Source organism: Drosophila erecta, unplaced genomic scaffold (assembly GCF_003286155.1).
Source record: "Drosophila erecta strain 14021-0224.00,06,07 unplaced genomic scaffold, DereRS2 tig00000092-arrow-pilon, whole genome shotgun sequence".
Classification (NCBI taxonomy): Eukaryota; Metazoa; Arthropoda; class Insecta; order Diptera; family Drosophilidae; genus Drosophila; species Drosophila erecta.
In genome coordinates this window covers 6,868,087-6,882,028 of record NW_020825207.1, presented here as the reverse complement: position 1 = coordinate 6,882,028, position 13,942 = coordinate 6,868,087, and the positions used below count along the sequence as shown (strand labels likewise).

Below are 13,942 nucleotides of genomic sequence, written 5' to 3'. Positions count from 1 at the left end.
ATTGATATTGCTGCCATAAGCTGCCAAATAATCCCTCAAAGTCTGCGGGCCGCAACAGAAGGTGTATAACTATAATTGCGAAACCGGGCAACTTAAGATATACCCGTATATTAAATGGAAAACTCAGCCAGAGCGAAAGGTGGGAATAAAATGATTTTCACACATCTTCAAACTCTGGCGAAACGGTTAACCCCAAAAACGCTTACCGCCAAAGTTCATCAACTTTTCCGCTCACCTTTTGCCCTCCCACCCCAAAAACGCTTTACACCTGCAAATTGATTGAAACGCAGCCGAAAAAGAAGCGGCAGGAGTAGAAAAACAGAATGAAAATATTACGAAACTTCGCTTTCGCTGGGCCAAAAAAAGCATCTTGCCAACCTTAGCGGAAAATCCCCTCCACACTGACACGAATGGGAATATAAAAGGTAAATAATGTGACCTTTGAGAGCATCAAATGCGTTAGGTAATGGGCCGGGCCAGAAAAACAAAACTGAACATGAAACTGAAACTGAAACCGAAACTGAAGCCGAAATCTCAAGCGAAGCGGTATCTGAAAAGTTGGATACCTAAAAACAGCAACAATAACGGCCAGCAAATGCGTTGAATTATGAAACAGCAGGGAAAATATCATGTTTTCTTTTGTAGCTAAAGTTTTCCGCTCATAAATAGGCCGATTGTCTCTCTCGCTCCTTCCTACGTTTTCACTTAGTGCCGAAGTTGCCTTCACGGGGGGAATTAAATTTATAGCGGTTATACTCGTACACATGTAGAATCTGTCCAATAATTCCTGGCCCCCTAATCCCCGTCAAGGCGAGTTATGTGAAGAGTTGGGAACCGGGAATCGGGAATCGTGAATCTGCGTACCCAACTGAATTTCGGGGATTTGCTTTTATTGCCTTGGCGCCTGCGCATTGTGTGGATGCCTTTTTCCGCTTTTCCGCCTCTTTCATTTCATTATATGTGCTTTGAATGCTGCCTAGATCTCAAGCACTTCCTCCTCGCTGCTATAAATTATTTATTGTTTTTTGATACAAGATGACTCGCAGTTCGAAGTTGGTCGCATGTGCTCGCATTTCTCGCTTACTTCATTAAGTCGCCCGGGCCAAGTCATAAAATCTGATATGACCCTCTCTTCATTGGGAGCGTTCTAGCTGTCTCTTTCGTGGCTTCTCTATCTATCTCTCTTTCTCTCTCTCTGCCCATCTCTCTTACTCTTTCTGTGTGTGTGTGGCTGCCTGGCGCAAGTATAATTTCCGCACATTTTCACGTTTTGCACATTTCCGCTGCATACTTTCGTGCGCCCTGGCATTTTGATGACGCTTTCGCCTGCGGATCGACCAACCGAAGCCTCCCCCGCAGCTCTTTTAGCCAGAATTTGCCCCCGCTTTTTATTGTATTTACACAAATTTGTTGGTGGCCAGAACTACACCTCCCTGCTGTTGTTCCTGGCATTTTAACGAGTTAATGCAGGACATGCAAAATGGCCAGCATTTTGAATTCATTGAACTTTTAGCCGGGGCTACGCTTGTTTTCGGTTTGGCTGTTGCCTGGTTTCTTCTGCCCGTTCGGTTGCTTTGGTTATAACTATAAGTTTCATTTTGCACAACAAGTATCTGATAAATATTATTTACAATCGCCACGTAAAGGGGTATCGTGTGTGATGATGGGTTTTTAGGGAAAAAGGTAATGTATGTTACATAGTTTGCTTTGATTACTTGAAATACTTCAAATTTCTCTGACTGTTTTTGTTTGGCTTCGCTTTTTAAGGCTACAAGCAACATTTGAAACAACAAATTGAAAGTGTTGTGCTGGGCTAAAAATAAATCAAAAAGGAAACACTGAATAGAGCCCTTAAAAATTTGCAAAATGAAAAGCCATTAAAAATGGCCTGTCATCCTTCTTGGGTAAGGAACCTCATTAGTAGAAATGTATAATATCCATTTTGCCCGCTGCTCCTTTTCTACACATTCTACCACTCCAACTTCATATTCTCGCCGGCCTTTTTTATTTTTTTCCTCCGCGCGCTTAATTTATTGTGCATATACCAGCATTCGCCGTTCTTTGTCATATTCATTGTACATTTTACACTTTGCCCGCTCATTTCTTGCACTTAAGAGGTTTCCCCACAGTTTGCTTCCCCTCGGAAAATATTATTGAGCCGAGAAAACTCGTTGAATCCGATGATGTTTTGGCTTCTTGCAACCCTCGTTGCCAAATGCCTCCTCTTTTGGGGGCATTTTTAATGAGTCCTATGCAAATATATCGTTAGACTTAAGTGTGTATACGTGTTGTGTCTTGGGCCGATAAGCGAGCCAAAAGGATTCGCCAGGAGAGCCTTTGATTATGGTCCACGGAGGAAAATGGCAGTGAGGGCGGAAAACTCGACGCCAAGGACACGAAGGACGAGGCAAACTGCGACTGAGTGGCTAGTGGGCAGTCTGAATAAAAAATTATAATAAACCTCGAAAAATTTCAATCTCAATCGTCAACAAGTTTTGCCTCCCCAAACTGCTTTTCCCCCCTTTTCTCTTCATTTTCTACGGCACTCAACTTGCTTCAACTATTTTCTATGCAACGGGGCTTGGGGTGGCTAAGAGGGAAAAGTCTCAGGCAACCGAGGGTTAATGCATGAACGAAATTCATGGTAAAACTTGAGCTAAATGCGCCCAGGAAAGGGTGCACGGTGAAAAATCAACATGGATTAGTTGCACATAAAGGTGAACATACCAAAAAACATATACAACATATAATAATGCTATAATTTACTACGCATTATGAAATCAAAGATTTTGATTCTATTACGAAAGGAAAACTTGGAATACTATAATCATGTAAATAAATCATGTAATGTAGTAGTAATATATAATGTAATAGCCCTGCTTTTTCGCAGTGTAGCTGACCAAAAATCGGATGAAATTCCGTTGCCGTGTCCCTTTTTCGACCAGGCCAAAAGCATTTTGTTCTCTCCCTCTATCTCTATATCCCTCTTCCTCTGCCTCCTCTTTCTTTCGCCTTTTCCCTTCTATGCTTTTTTGGCTGTTCTCTGATGAAAACTACTCAGCGACATGAAACTTAACTTAAAAAGTTTTGCACTTTCATTTTGTAAATGAAATGTTGGGGTGTTGTTCCCGTTGTTGCTGTTGTTGCGAAATAACAGGAAAACAATTTGGAGCGGATAATGAATATGGGTTAGGTTTAGTGCATATGTATATGTACATGCATATGTACATATGTATATGTGGCACTGTGTGTAAGGATGCATGTGGCTAGGGAATATTGCTTTTGTGAGAGAGATTCCTATGCATTTTCCGGAAAAAGTGCCCCTCAAACGCAAGGGGAGGGCTGGGGGCTATGGAGCTGGGGGCGGGGTCGTGGCGGCGCAATCAAGTGATGAATGCATTACTATATGGATGAGTGATGACGAAGCTCAGTAAATGTTCCTGGGCCCATGCACTTTGGGGCTCTTTCCAAAATGGAGCACAATAAATAGGGATCAAAAATACACTAGTTCTTCCAAATATACTTCAAGATAGATAGAAAGACAGTTCAACCTGATTAGCATACTTTTTGACACTCGTAATGGAGATGCTATGGTAAATTATTGTTTGTATAAATTCCAAATCTATATACTATAATCTATATACTATAATCTATATACTATAATCTATGAATCTGTTTAAAAGTTTTAAAAAAATCATATAAAAATAAATAATTCTGTTTTACAGAAATGAATCAATTTCTTAGCATTTGCTGCGTTTCCTTTGTCGCTTTAGCTACAATAGCTTTTGTTCGGCTAGATCTTCTAAGGCTTCTCACGTTCCCAATTGCAGCCCTTGTTTGGGCATTTCTGTGCATAGATTAGCTTCCTTTTTCCACTTGGTATCCCACTTGCTCTTCCTCAGATCTTAAAGCTCCTTTTTCGCCACTTGAAACAGAAATTTCCATTCAAGAAAAACCCTAAAACGCAACCCAGCAATAGAAGACAAGCTCAATCCACTTTTTGCTGGCAGCGTTCCTTTGCCCGCTCACGTAATGAAAATGGCGCACATGGAGCTCGGGAAATTCGAAGCGAGTGGGTGGCGAGCGGGCGGCGAGTGGGAAGAGCGACAGGCAGAGGTCGGTGGACAACGACGAGAGAGGCCCGCGGCGACAGGACACTCGCTCGCTGCCGAGGACTCACTGAAGCCGAGCGCCAGGTCGCCGAGCAATTTTATGAACAGATGTGTGGTAAAATTAATGGACAGAGATAAACTCGGCTGGCGAGTGGAAATGGAAAACCGAGGGTTAAACAACGTCGGGAGAGAGAGTGAAAATTCGACGAGAGAAAGAGAGAGAGGGAGTTGGAGAGAGAGACAGAGACACACAGAGAGAGAGAGAGTGGCAGAGCGAGTGAGAGAGCGGGAAAAGCGGGCAAAGGTTCGTTTGCTCGGCTTGTTTGCCCCAACATGATTTATGATCCTTTCCCGACAACAAAAACAAAGCCAGATAAATATAAAGAAAACAAGCAGCAGTCGGTTGACTGAGTAAAATGGTCGAGTGGAAAAGCGGCAACAGCATTTCACTCAATGTGGAAAAACCACCCCCTAGGAGCTTTACCGCCGCCTCTGCTGTCGGGATTTTCGTGAAAAGCTGTTGACTTCGTTACGCTGATAACTTAAATATGCATGGAAATTTACATACGTGTCAATGGCATTAAGTAGCGTTATGCTATTGGATAAGCTCCATGCAGGCAACCGGGCTGTTTTTATGGCTATCATTGTGGATTTCTGGTCGCTTTACTGCGCTCCTTAGCTAACTCAATACAACTAGAAGGGCACTGGGACTCACCTGAATACCATGGGCTCCGCCACCCTGTTGGCTAATGTGCAACTGCTGCGTCTGCTTCATCTGCAGCGTTGTGGTGGTCGATTGCTGCTGCTGCGGCGCATTTGGGGTGTTGCCGCCGGGTCCGGCATTCGGATTGTTCTGCTGCCCGTTGCCGGCGTTGCCGCGCTGCTGTTGCTGCTGCGGTCCACCACCGGGTTGCTGCTGCTGCTGCGCCAAATTGCCCGGCTGCTGGTTGCCATTTGGACCGCCCCTTGGCGGACAATTGAGAAAGTTGGCCGCCGCATTGGGATTCTGGTTGCTGAAGGGTGAGTATTGCTGCTGCTGTTGCTGCTGCTGCTGCAGTTGCTGCTGCGGCACCTGTTGCTGCTGCTGTTGTTTGTTGAAATTGGGAACACCGCCCATTTTGGGCTGCTGCTGCTGTTGCTGATGGTGTTGCTGCTGCTGTTGCTGCTGCTGCTGCATGGCCTGCTGCTGCTGCAGACGCTTGAGATCGAAATCGTTTTGAGAGGAATAGAATAGCTCCTGCTTGATGTCCAGGAAGCTCTGCTGCACATTCATGCCGGCACCTGGACCAGGACCCTTCTGGTGGAACTGAGGCGGCAGGTGCTGCTGCTGCGGCTGCTGCTGTTGCTGCGCCTGCTGCTGCTGCTGCGGACCATTGGGTCCCAGGCCAAAGTCATTGGGAAAGCCACCGCCGTAGTCGTTATAGCGACCCGGCTGTCCTTGCCCCATCATTTGGCCATGTTGCTGCTGGGCCTGTTGCTGCTGCTGCTGCTGCTGTTGCTGCTGCTGCTGCGGATTCATGCCGTGCGGTGGTCGAGGGAATCCACCCATGCCGCCCATGGCATTTTTGTGCTGATGCTGCTCGGCCATTTGCTTGAGTGTCTGAGCAGCCAGCGGATGTTCGGACATGAGATTACCAGAGTTTCCACCATTACCACCAGAGTTGGGAGCACCGCCTGTACCGCCGTTTGGACCATTGGGAAAGCCGCCTTGGTTGCCAGGATTGCCGCCGCGCATCTTCATGCCCGGGTTGTCCAGACCCAGGCCAAAGCCACCGAAACCATGACCCAAGCCGCCCTCGGACTTCACATTCAGGCTATTGATCAGATCCTGGGCATTGGGCGGCTCCACCTTGATGCCATCCTCCGTCTTTATGTCCAGCAGCGGTTTCTCATCGAAGCCATCGAGGAAACTGGGATTGAAGTCCTGCAGGTTGTTGATGAGATCCTTGAACGTGTCGTTGTTCTCCGAATTATCATCCCCGAGTAGATCGGGAAAGCCGGGAAACTGGCCGCCACCGCCGTCCTTGTCCAATGAGCCGAGATCGGGGAAATCGTGATCCGGTTCCCGTTTGCACTCCACCAAATTGGCCAGATTGCCCAGGGCCGATTTCTGTTGGGCGGACATCATGTTGGGTGGCATGCCCATGCCGCCAAGGCCGCCGGCCACGCCCCCGGGACCCGTGGCCATGCCGCCGGGTCCCCCGCCCCTTCCATTATTCCCGAGGCCACCCAGTCCGCCGCCTTGTTGTTGCTGCTGCTGTTGCTGCTGCTGCTGCTGCTGCTGCTGGTGATGATCACCTCCGTTACCGTTGTTATTACCGTTGTTTCCGCCGCCTCCCCCGCCTCCGTTGTTGTTGTTACCGCTACCGCCTCCACCGCCGCCCCCTCCGCCACCGCCCACACCTGGTTCACTCTTCACCGATGTGTTGGTCAGCGCCTTTACAGTGACATTAGTGCTAATCTGCTGCGGTTGCGAATTGGCCGCCGATGTGGTGAACTCCAGTTGCTGAACAATTTCCACCGAGAACTTGGTTAGATTCTCTGAGCCGTTGTTGTTGCTGCCGCCGTTGTTGTTGTTGTTGGTGCTGTTGCCGTTGTTGTTCGTGTTGTTGCCGGTATTGGAGCCATTGTTGTTGCCGCCGTTGTTGGCATTCGCGTTGCCATTGTTGTTGTTGCTATTGCTATTGTTGTTGTTATTAGGCAACTTGTGCGGCGGTTCAAAGTTGTCAGGGCCATTGTCAACATCCTCCGCGGGTCGTTTCAGGAATTTTTGTTGCTAAATTGGGCGAGGAGAAGAATTGAAGTATATGTTATAGAAATTGTTTGACAGCTTTCAGTGCAATATTCGAAAACTACTCTTAAAAAATAGGATTTAAATTATATTTTCCAAATAAACTGCTATATCGTTTCAATAAAAAGTCATCTAACTAAACTGGATACAAAATCTGAAGAACCAAGACATTTTTTCTTTGCTTAAAATCTGTTTTAAGGATATTCAACTTAAATACCATAAGCACTAAGCTGCCCTCTTCAAAAATGTAATTACTTAAATAATATCACCAAATCTTACCCAAATATTCATAGATAGTTCGTTTATAGCTTTTGCTGGCTTGGGCGAAGATTCAGTTTAGTTTTTGAGTAGTTCGGACATTAAGAGTCGAGAGCTCGGATTTGGAAACACTTCGATATATAGACACAAAAGTTTAAACAGCTAGCACTCGATAGGGAGAACTTTTCGGACCAGTGTTGTGTAACGACGTCGACAGTGCTGAGCAGCGTCGAAAATGTTGCATTTTGTTGCATTTACTTCGCGGGCGCATTGGGCTTTTGATTTTCTTCACACTTTTCTTCGTCGATCTCGAGTTCTTTTGATTGTAATTGGATTCATACAGCTGCGGCGCACACAGTGAGAAATTATACATAAATTAGTGATACACATGTACATATAACGCATATCGCATATACTGCATTGATGGGAAGCACGATTCGATTAACACTCAACAACAATGGCAACTACATCGCTGACTTGGCAAGAGTAATCAAAAGAAATTCACTTGCAAGACGTGCACAAATTATTGAAAAGCCGTAGCGAAATTTCATGAAAATCGCAAGTGCACACAGGCATTGGCAAAAATCACACATACACATACACACACAAAAAGACGTCTCAAAATGTAACAAAAATAAAAAAAAGAAAAAAAAGCAAACCTTAAAAAACACAGAGCGCTGGGCAGAGGAGAAACAATAACATAAAAGGCAAAGACACTTCTAATCAGTGGCAGAATGCCGAAGTCGACTGAGAAGAGAGAACCAGAACGACAGAGTATCTGTGTGAGAATTTATGCGCCAGTGTGCGTTGTGTTGGCGTCGGCTCCGCTTTTGTTGTTGTTTTTGTTTCTGTTCTGCCTTACTTCAGCGCTTTCGATACCCCTCAATCGTATAATCAAGGAGTATATGGGTTTTACACGCAGGTATCTTCATATTTTTAATAGCACCATGGTGCTTTTTATAAGCTCTTTTAAATCCCATGTACACAATTTCAACAGTCACATTATTTCATTAGCAAAAATTAAAATATCGCGGAAAGTTGAGATTATACAACAAATATTCCACAATATTATTTTCTTGTAGATCGCCTCAATCCTCCATATAAAACTCGTGCATTAATGCCTATGGATGTATGTGCATAATTCCCGAGTAACATTTTGTTGAAAAATCACGAAAAAACATAAAATTAATCCCACTTGCTGGGTACGTAAAACGAAGAGGATAAAAAAAGAAAGACGATGGCGAAAAAAAAAAAATAAGAAAACAATCACATTTAAATCAGAATGTGTTTGCTTTTCAGTTTTTATTTTCATGCCTCCGTGCGGGCCAAGCGCCCGCCACTTTTGCTGTTTATTTTGTTTTTAATTAATGCAAAATGTATACAAAATAGCCGCGAATAGGCGCAGCAACCAACACAATGACATGTGAGTGGGGTCGCGAGGTGTGCGTGTGCATGCCGCTGTATCTGTGTGAGTATTTAGTGCACACGATATAATACTTCAAAGTGAAGAAGAAGCAGAGGACCCGGTGGCAAGTGTGCGGAAGGTTGCGAAATGCTCTGGATAACCGCAAGTGACTCGTTTGCTGCGTTCAGAATTATTCACCGCAATTTAAAAACATACTCTGCGACTACCTTCATACAGTGAAGATTCGGTAAGGCGGAGGTTTAAAATTTCGGAAACATATACCGAAATATTCAGAATATTGTTCCACTATTTTGTAAGATTAAATAGAAAAAACAATGAGTAACATAAATGTTTGAGAACGTATTAGATGAAAGGTAAAACTGTCTTATCGATACTGTCGCGTATGAACGAAACTGTTTCGAAAGTCCTTTAAAACATACTTGGCAAATAGGAACGGAAACCACTCACTTAAGGTCGCAAGCCACAGAGCCTAATTAATTAATTATTCAATCGTTAAGGAAAATGTCCTCTTGAGCAGCAAAGACCCCGCACTCAGGTCATCGATAGCCACTCAATCGGTGGTTAAACAATTACAATCGCCTGCAAAAACTATCCCCCAAATGAATAACAAAGTGAATAGCACTCATTACGCATTCACATTCATGCACAATCTCTCGCACTCACGAAACACTTTCGCCTAATAAGTTTATGGCACTTTACAACACTCGAAATGCAATGCACACAATTGGCCCGTTTCGGCCATCTCCCCATTTCTCCCATCTCTCCCATTTCTTTCACTACCCTCCCACCTCCCCACCTACCCCACAGTAGCCTGTGTACTAACGTTCGTTTCGATACACGCGCCAACACTTTTCCCCATTCGCTTGGCTCATTATGAATAAATGACGTTTCATAAATTTGTTTTTCCCTGCGCCTCTGCTGCTGCTGCTGCTGCTACCATCGATCATGCCGTCTCTCTTCACACTTGCTGTCCCTGTCGCTGGCTGTATCTGTATCTGCAAATGTATCTGTGTTTTCGGTATCTTTCGATGGAAGCGTGACACAAAGAATGCAAACTTGCGTTGACCAGAAGCGGTGGGCAAACAGTAGTGGTAGAAAAGTGGCAGTACAGGGAGAAGAGGGAGATGGGCGCCGGTACCGTAATATGTTACCTATTGCAGAGAGAGATGGGTATGCTTGTGCAGAAAGAGAGCGGTAGCTCACACAATTTACAAACTTAAAAGTAATTTAGTTTTTTACGACTCCACTGCGGTAATAAAAATGTTTTGCCCTCTCCGCATTGCCACCCCCACACCACGCACACTTCGCCTTCCATCTTTTTCACCTATAACTACACGATAGTCTCGTGCCGTACCCTTTAGCCTCCCCCAACCCTTTCCTCCCCTAATTCCCCACTACATTTACTGCATTTACATTTATCGATGCGTCGCCTCCGATGTCGACATCCTCATCTTCGCCTTTGCCTTCGCTCTGGCCTCCGTCTTGGCTTTTATGTCTTGCTGCTGGTGGGGCTTAATAACTTTGTCGGGGGGTAGTGGTGGGGGTTGGGGTAAGTGTCTGGGGTCTGGGCTCTGAGGTATACTGAAAATCGAAGGTTGGGCTCACTGAAGTACTGGTCACATTGTGACGAGTTGAACCGAAATCACAGCGAAAGGAGTACACATTTCTTTCTTTTCTGCAATTACTACTATATCGCAATTGCTATAAATCTGCTTATAAAGTTAACTTTTTGCTAAACTTATTCTGATTGGTTGCTCAAATAGAAAGTCAAGCATTTCTCAGCTTATGACTCGTTTCGGTATCTTCACTGTCTATCAGCCTGCGTCGCGCTTTAATATATTTTCTGTTTGCTTTACGCGCAAATGAAATAAAGCAACAGAAATTATGCCGCGAACCTTGACACATTAAAAATAAGCAGCAACAAAAGCGTGAGTAAGAAGACCTCACCCATCTCTCTTGCACCCTGTCGCCCTCTCGCTCCCACCACGTCGCCGAGAGCTAGTAAATTTTTGCGCGTAAAAATAAAAATGTGGAAAAGCTTCTTTCCACATTGGCGACGTTCAGCAGTTCAGTTCAGTTTGTACGAATTTCGTTTTCATGATTCCAATGCATAAACAAAAGAGAGCGCGTCCAACGCGTCGTATGATTAATGCGAATTAGCGGCGAATCCAAACCGACACTCTCGGCCACTCAGCGCCAGAAAAGAAGAAAAAAAAACCAACAAAACAATACACTATTGCTATATAGCAGCTAGTCCGAAAACGGAAATCGTCTCGTCCCCAGCAACAACAACAAAAAGCATCAGAAAACACATCAAATGTTTCGTGGAAAGCCTTCGTTTCGCGTTTGCGTTGTTTGATTAGTTGGTTGGGTCGAGTTGCTAGTTGCTAGTTGCTAAGTTGTGTGGTATATAGGCGCTGAGAGACAGGAACTGAAAGATGATAGAGGAACCCTGGATGCCCAAGGAAAATGAGGCGGACGTGGTCAATACGTTTAGGAGGAAAAGATTTCGAGTATTTCAAGAGCTATTACATAAAAAGTGCCAAGCAATAATTAGGAATCGGCTTATAAAAACCAAATTAAAGCAGAAGAATTTTTTTTAAAAATATGGAATATTCCAATATCCAATATATAAGCATTTTATTATTCTTAATCTTATGAATCCTCTGTGTAAAATGGAAAATCAGAAAATGGCACTTTGTCGAAGTTGAGTTTAAGACAGAAAATCCAAGTTCGAATTCCAATTTACATGCAATTTAAATGAGATATGCAAATAGTTTTCCCCTGGCTCTTTGTCAACCGTTATTTTTTTCTTTTTTTTTCAGTTCCACTGTTCTTGCGCGTTTTCTTCTTTGCCTGCGCGCCATCATTTATTCAGAACAATTAATTAAAAGTGTAACTTAAAACGTTCGCTCAAGTGTCAGCCATAACAGAAAGCCGCTCATTGCCCCCATTTTTTTTTACACCACCCCCTGAAAACGAACGCCTCCAATTAATTCCTTGCTATTTTAACCATTTCTTACCCCATATTTTTCAGACACACATGGCGTATGCGTAATATTATGGCCTTGTTTAGCGTCCTACTCTTGCAGCCCCCTCCCTCGTCCTTCGCCCCTGGCAATCGCACTTTACTTACTCGCATTATTTTTGCATACTATTAATTTTTTTGCGAATTATTAAAATTATTAAATGTGGGCGGCAGTGGCGAAGGAAAGATGAAAATCGCGAGAAAAGCGTGAAGTGAATTATAAATCATTATTCAACTCATTTAACTGAGCTGGCGCACAATGCCCAATGGGAAATTATGTTTACCAAAAATTAATTAAACAGCAGTAACAACAGAGAGAGCAATAAAAGTAAGATTAATGTAGTCGCAACGCAGCGACGCCGACGTCGACAGCGACTGCGACTGCGGCAGAGGCAGCATCAATTTCCGCAACGCCAAAAGGCTAAGCCAGATTTCTCGCTTCGGTTTAAGTTAGCTTGTTGCTCGCTCAAAGGCAATTGTTGCTATTACTATTGCTGTTGCTTGGCCCAAGAATTCCTAGATGCTGTTGTCTCTCACTATTCAATTATACACCAAGAGACAAAAGCGTGGAGCTTTTCTGGAGCAGAGTTAACTCTGGAATACCCTTTAAATATACCCATTAGTTAAATGCGCCATTTTGTTGCTACAATCCCAATATTTAAACAATTAAAACGAGAAATACTTAATGAAATAGTTATGGAATTGTGCGCAACCATAAATCCGTTAAGGAAAACTGTTGAAAAGCGAAACAATTACCGAAATGTACCTGCAGGTGTGTATCTAAATACCCATAAATAAATAAATAGCTAACCATCGAAATTTGCATAATTAAAAACCGTTAATCAGCCCAATTGTTTCCCCCAATGCAGGGCACACAAGCTGAGGCACAGATGGCCATTAGTGTATGCACATCTTTATGAATACGTAAGTGCAGATACAGATACAAATATATGCACAATTCCAAACGTGTTCTACTTCATGGCATTGTGAGCATGCCCCACTTTTTGGTGAGGGCATAACAAACGACCAATTGCTCGCTCAGATCTGCACTTCCTCCTGCTCCACCCCAACCCCCCTCCCTCATTTCCCATACGCTTCTTGGCCACTTGTCTAAGCAATATGCGTAACACACACGGAGGCACGCACACACACACGCTCGCACACACACACACTCAGTCAGCCACGCGAAGAAATCAAACGGAAATTTATGTTGGCCAAAAATGTTTTCTTTGATATTTCAGCTAGCAACTAAGCACCAAACATAAAAGTTTATAATTTATGAAAACAAAAATTATGCAGAGCGTACAAATTCCCAAAAGGATTTACTGCAATGTAATTAATGGTTTCCATTGAGCCAGAGTGGCAAAAAAAAAAAAAACACAAAACAAAAAAAAAGCAGACACACGCACACTTTTTGTTTTGCTCAATTTTCCTCCTGATTTATTTAGCACTTTTGATTTATGATTTTTAATTTCTGCCATTTTGCGTCTTACGTGAGTCTTACGAAGTCTGCACCTAATAAATTTGCATTTGCTATGCACAATTTCCCATCCAAGAACCAGACACGAAGAAGCGAATAAAATGTCAAATAAATAAACAGTACAAGGGGTTGAGTTAAATAATTGCTAGAAAGCACACAGGAATTTAGCAGAAGATCTCGTAAATAAAATGAATAAAATTCCATGAGCACAAAAGAAAAGGTTTTTTTTCCCACATAATCACAGCTGATTTTGATCACAGCAGATTTACTTCTTTATGTTTGTTGGTGCTTTTTTCAATTTGTACAATATATTTGTTTATGTTTTTCTTTCATCTTTGCGCTTGAAAAGTGCTGTAACTCTTTCTGTTTGACACTAAATTGTTTATTTTCGCTTTTCACATTTCAAACACCAACGTTTTTAGCACTCGTACACTTTATTTCTTCATTAAGTTTAAGTGCATTTTTTAGTATTTCATTTTAATTTGTTTTCATTTCTTATGTTGCCGTAGTCGCTGATGTTGCTTTTGTTGTTGATGTTGCTGTTGCTGTTGTTGTTGTGTTTTTATCGCTGAGGGAACGAACCGCAAACAAAAAAGAAGCGCTCAGCTTTTCTTTGGCTAGTGTTGCTGTTTCTGCCGTGCGGCTGTTACTGCTGCTGGCGTCGTGTTGCTGTTGCTGCTGTTGCTGTTGCCTCAGCTGCTGCTTTTGCTGCTGCTGCTGCTGGTTTGTCGTGCGCCGTTTGGCAGTCGGTTGAGTACTGGCACGAGCCGCTGTCAGCGAAACCAAACGAAGCGACTTCGAGCGGCGCGAGCGACGCTGGCAGCGCCAGCAGCGGCAGCAACACGAC

At 43.7% G+C, this 13,942-nt stretch overlaps 1 protein-coding gene across 4 annotated transcripts in view; it reads right to left on the bottom strand.

Annotated features, from left to right (window-relative positions):
• LOC6549627 (neurogenic protein mastermind) overlaps positions 1-13,942 on the bottom strand; it is a 67,128-nt gene that overhangs the window by 12,620 nt on the left and 40,566 nt on the right. For all 4 annotated transcript variants that reach the window (XM_015156164.2, XM_026981213.1, XM_026981215.1 and 1 more), the window contains one exon: positions 4,828-6,888. In XM_015156164.2, the coding sequence (XP_015011650.1) occupies positions 4,828-6,888 (2,061 nt within the window). The remainder of the gene's footprint in view (positions 1-4,827; positions 6,889-13,942) is intronic.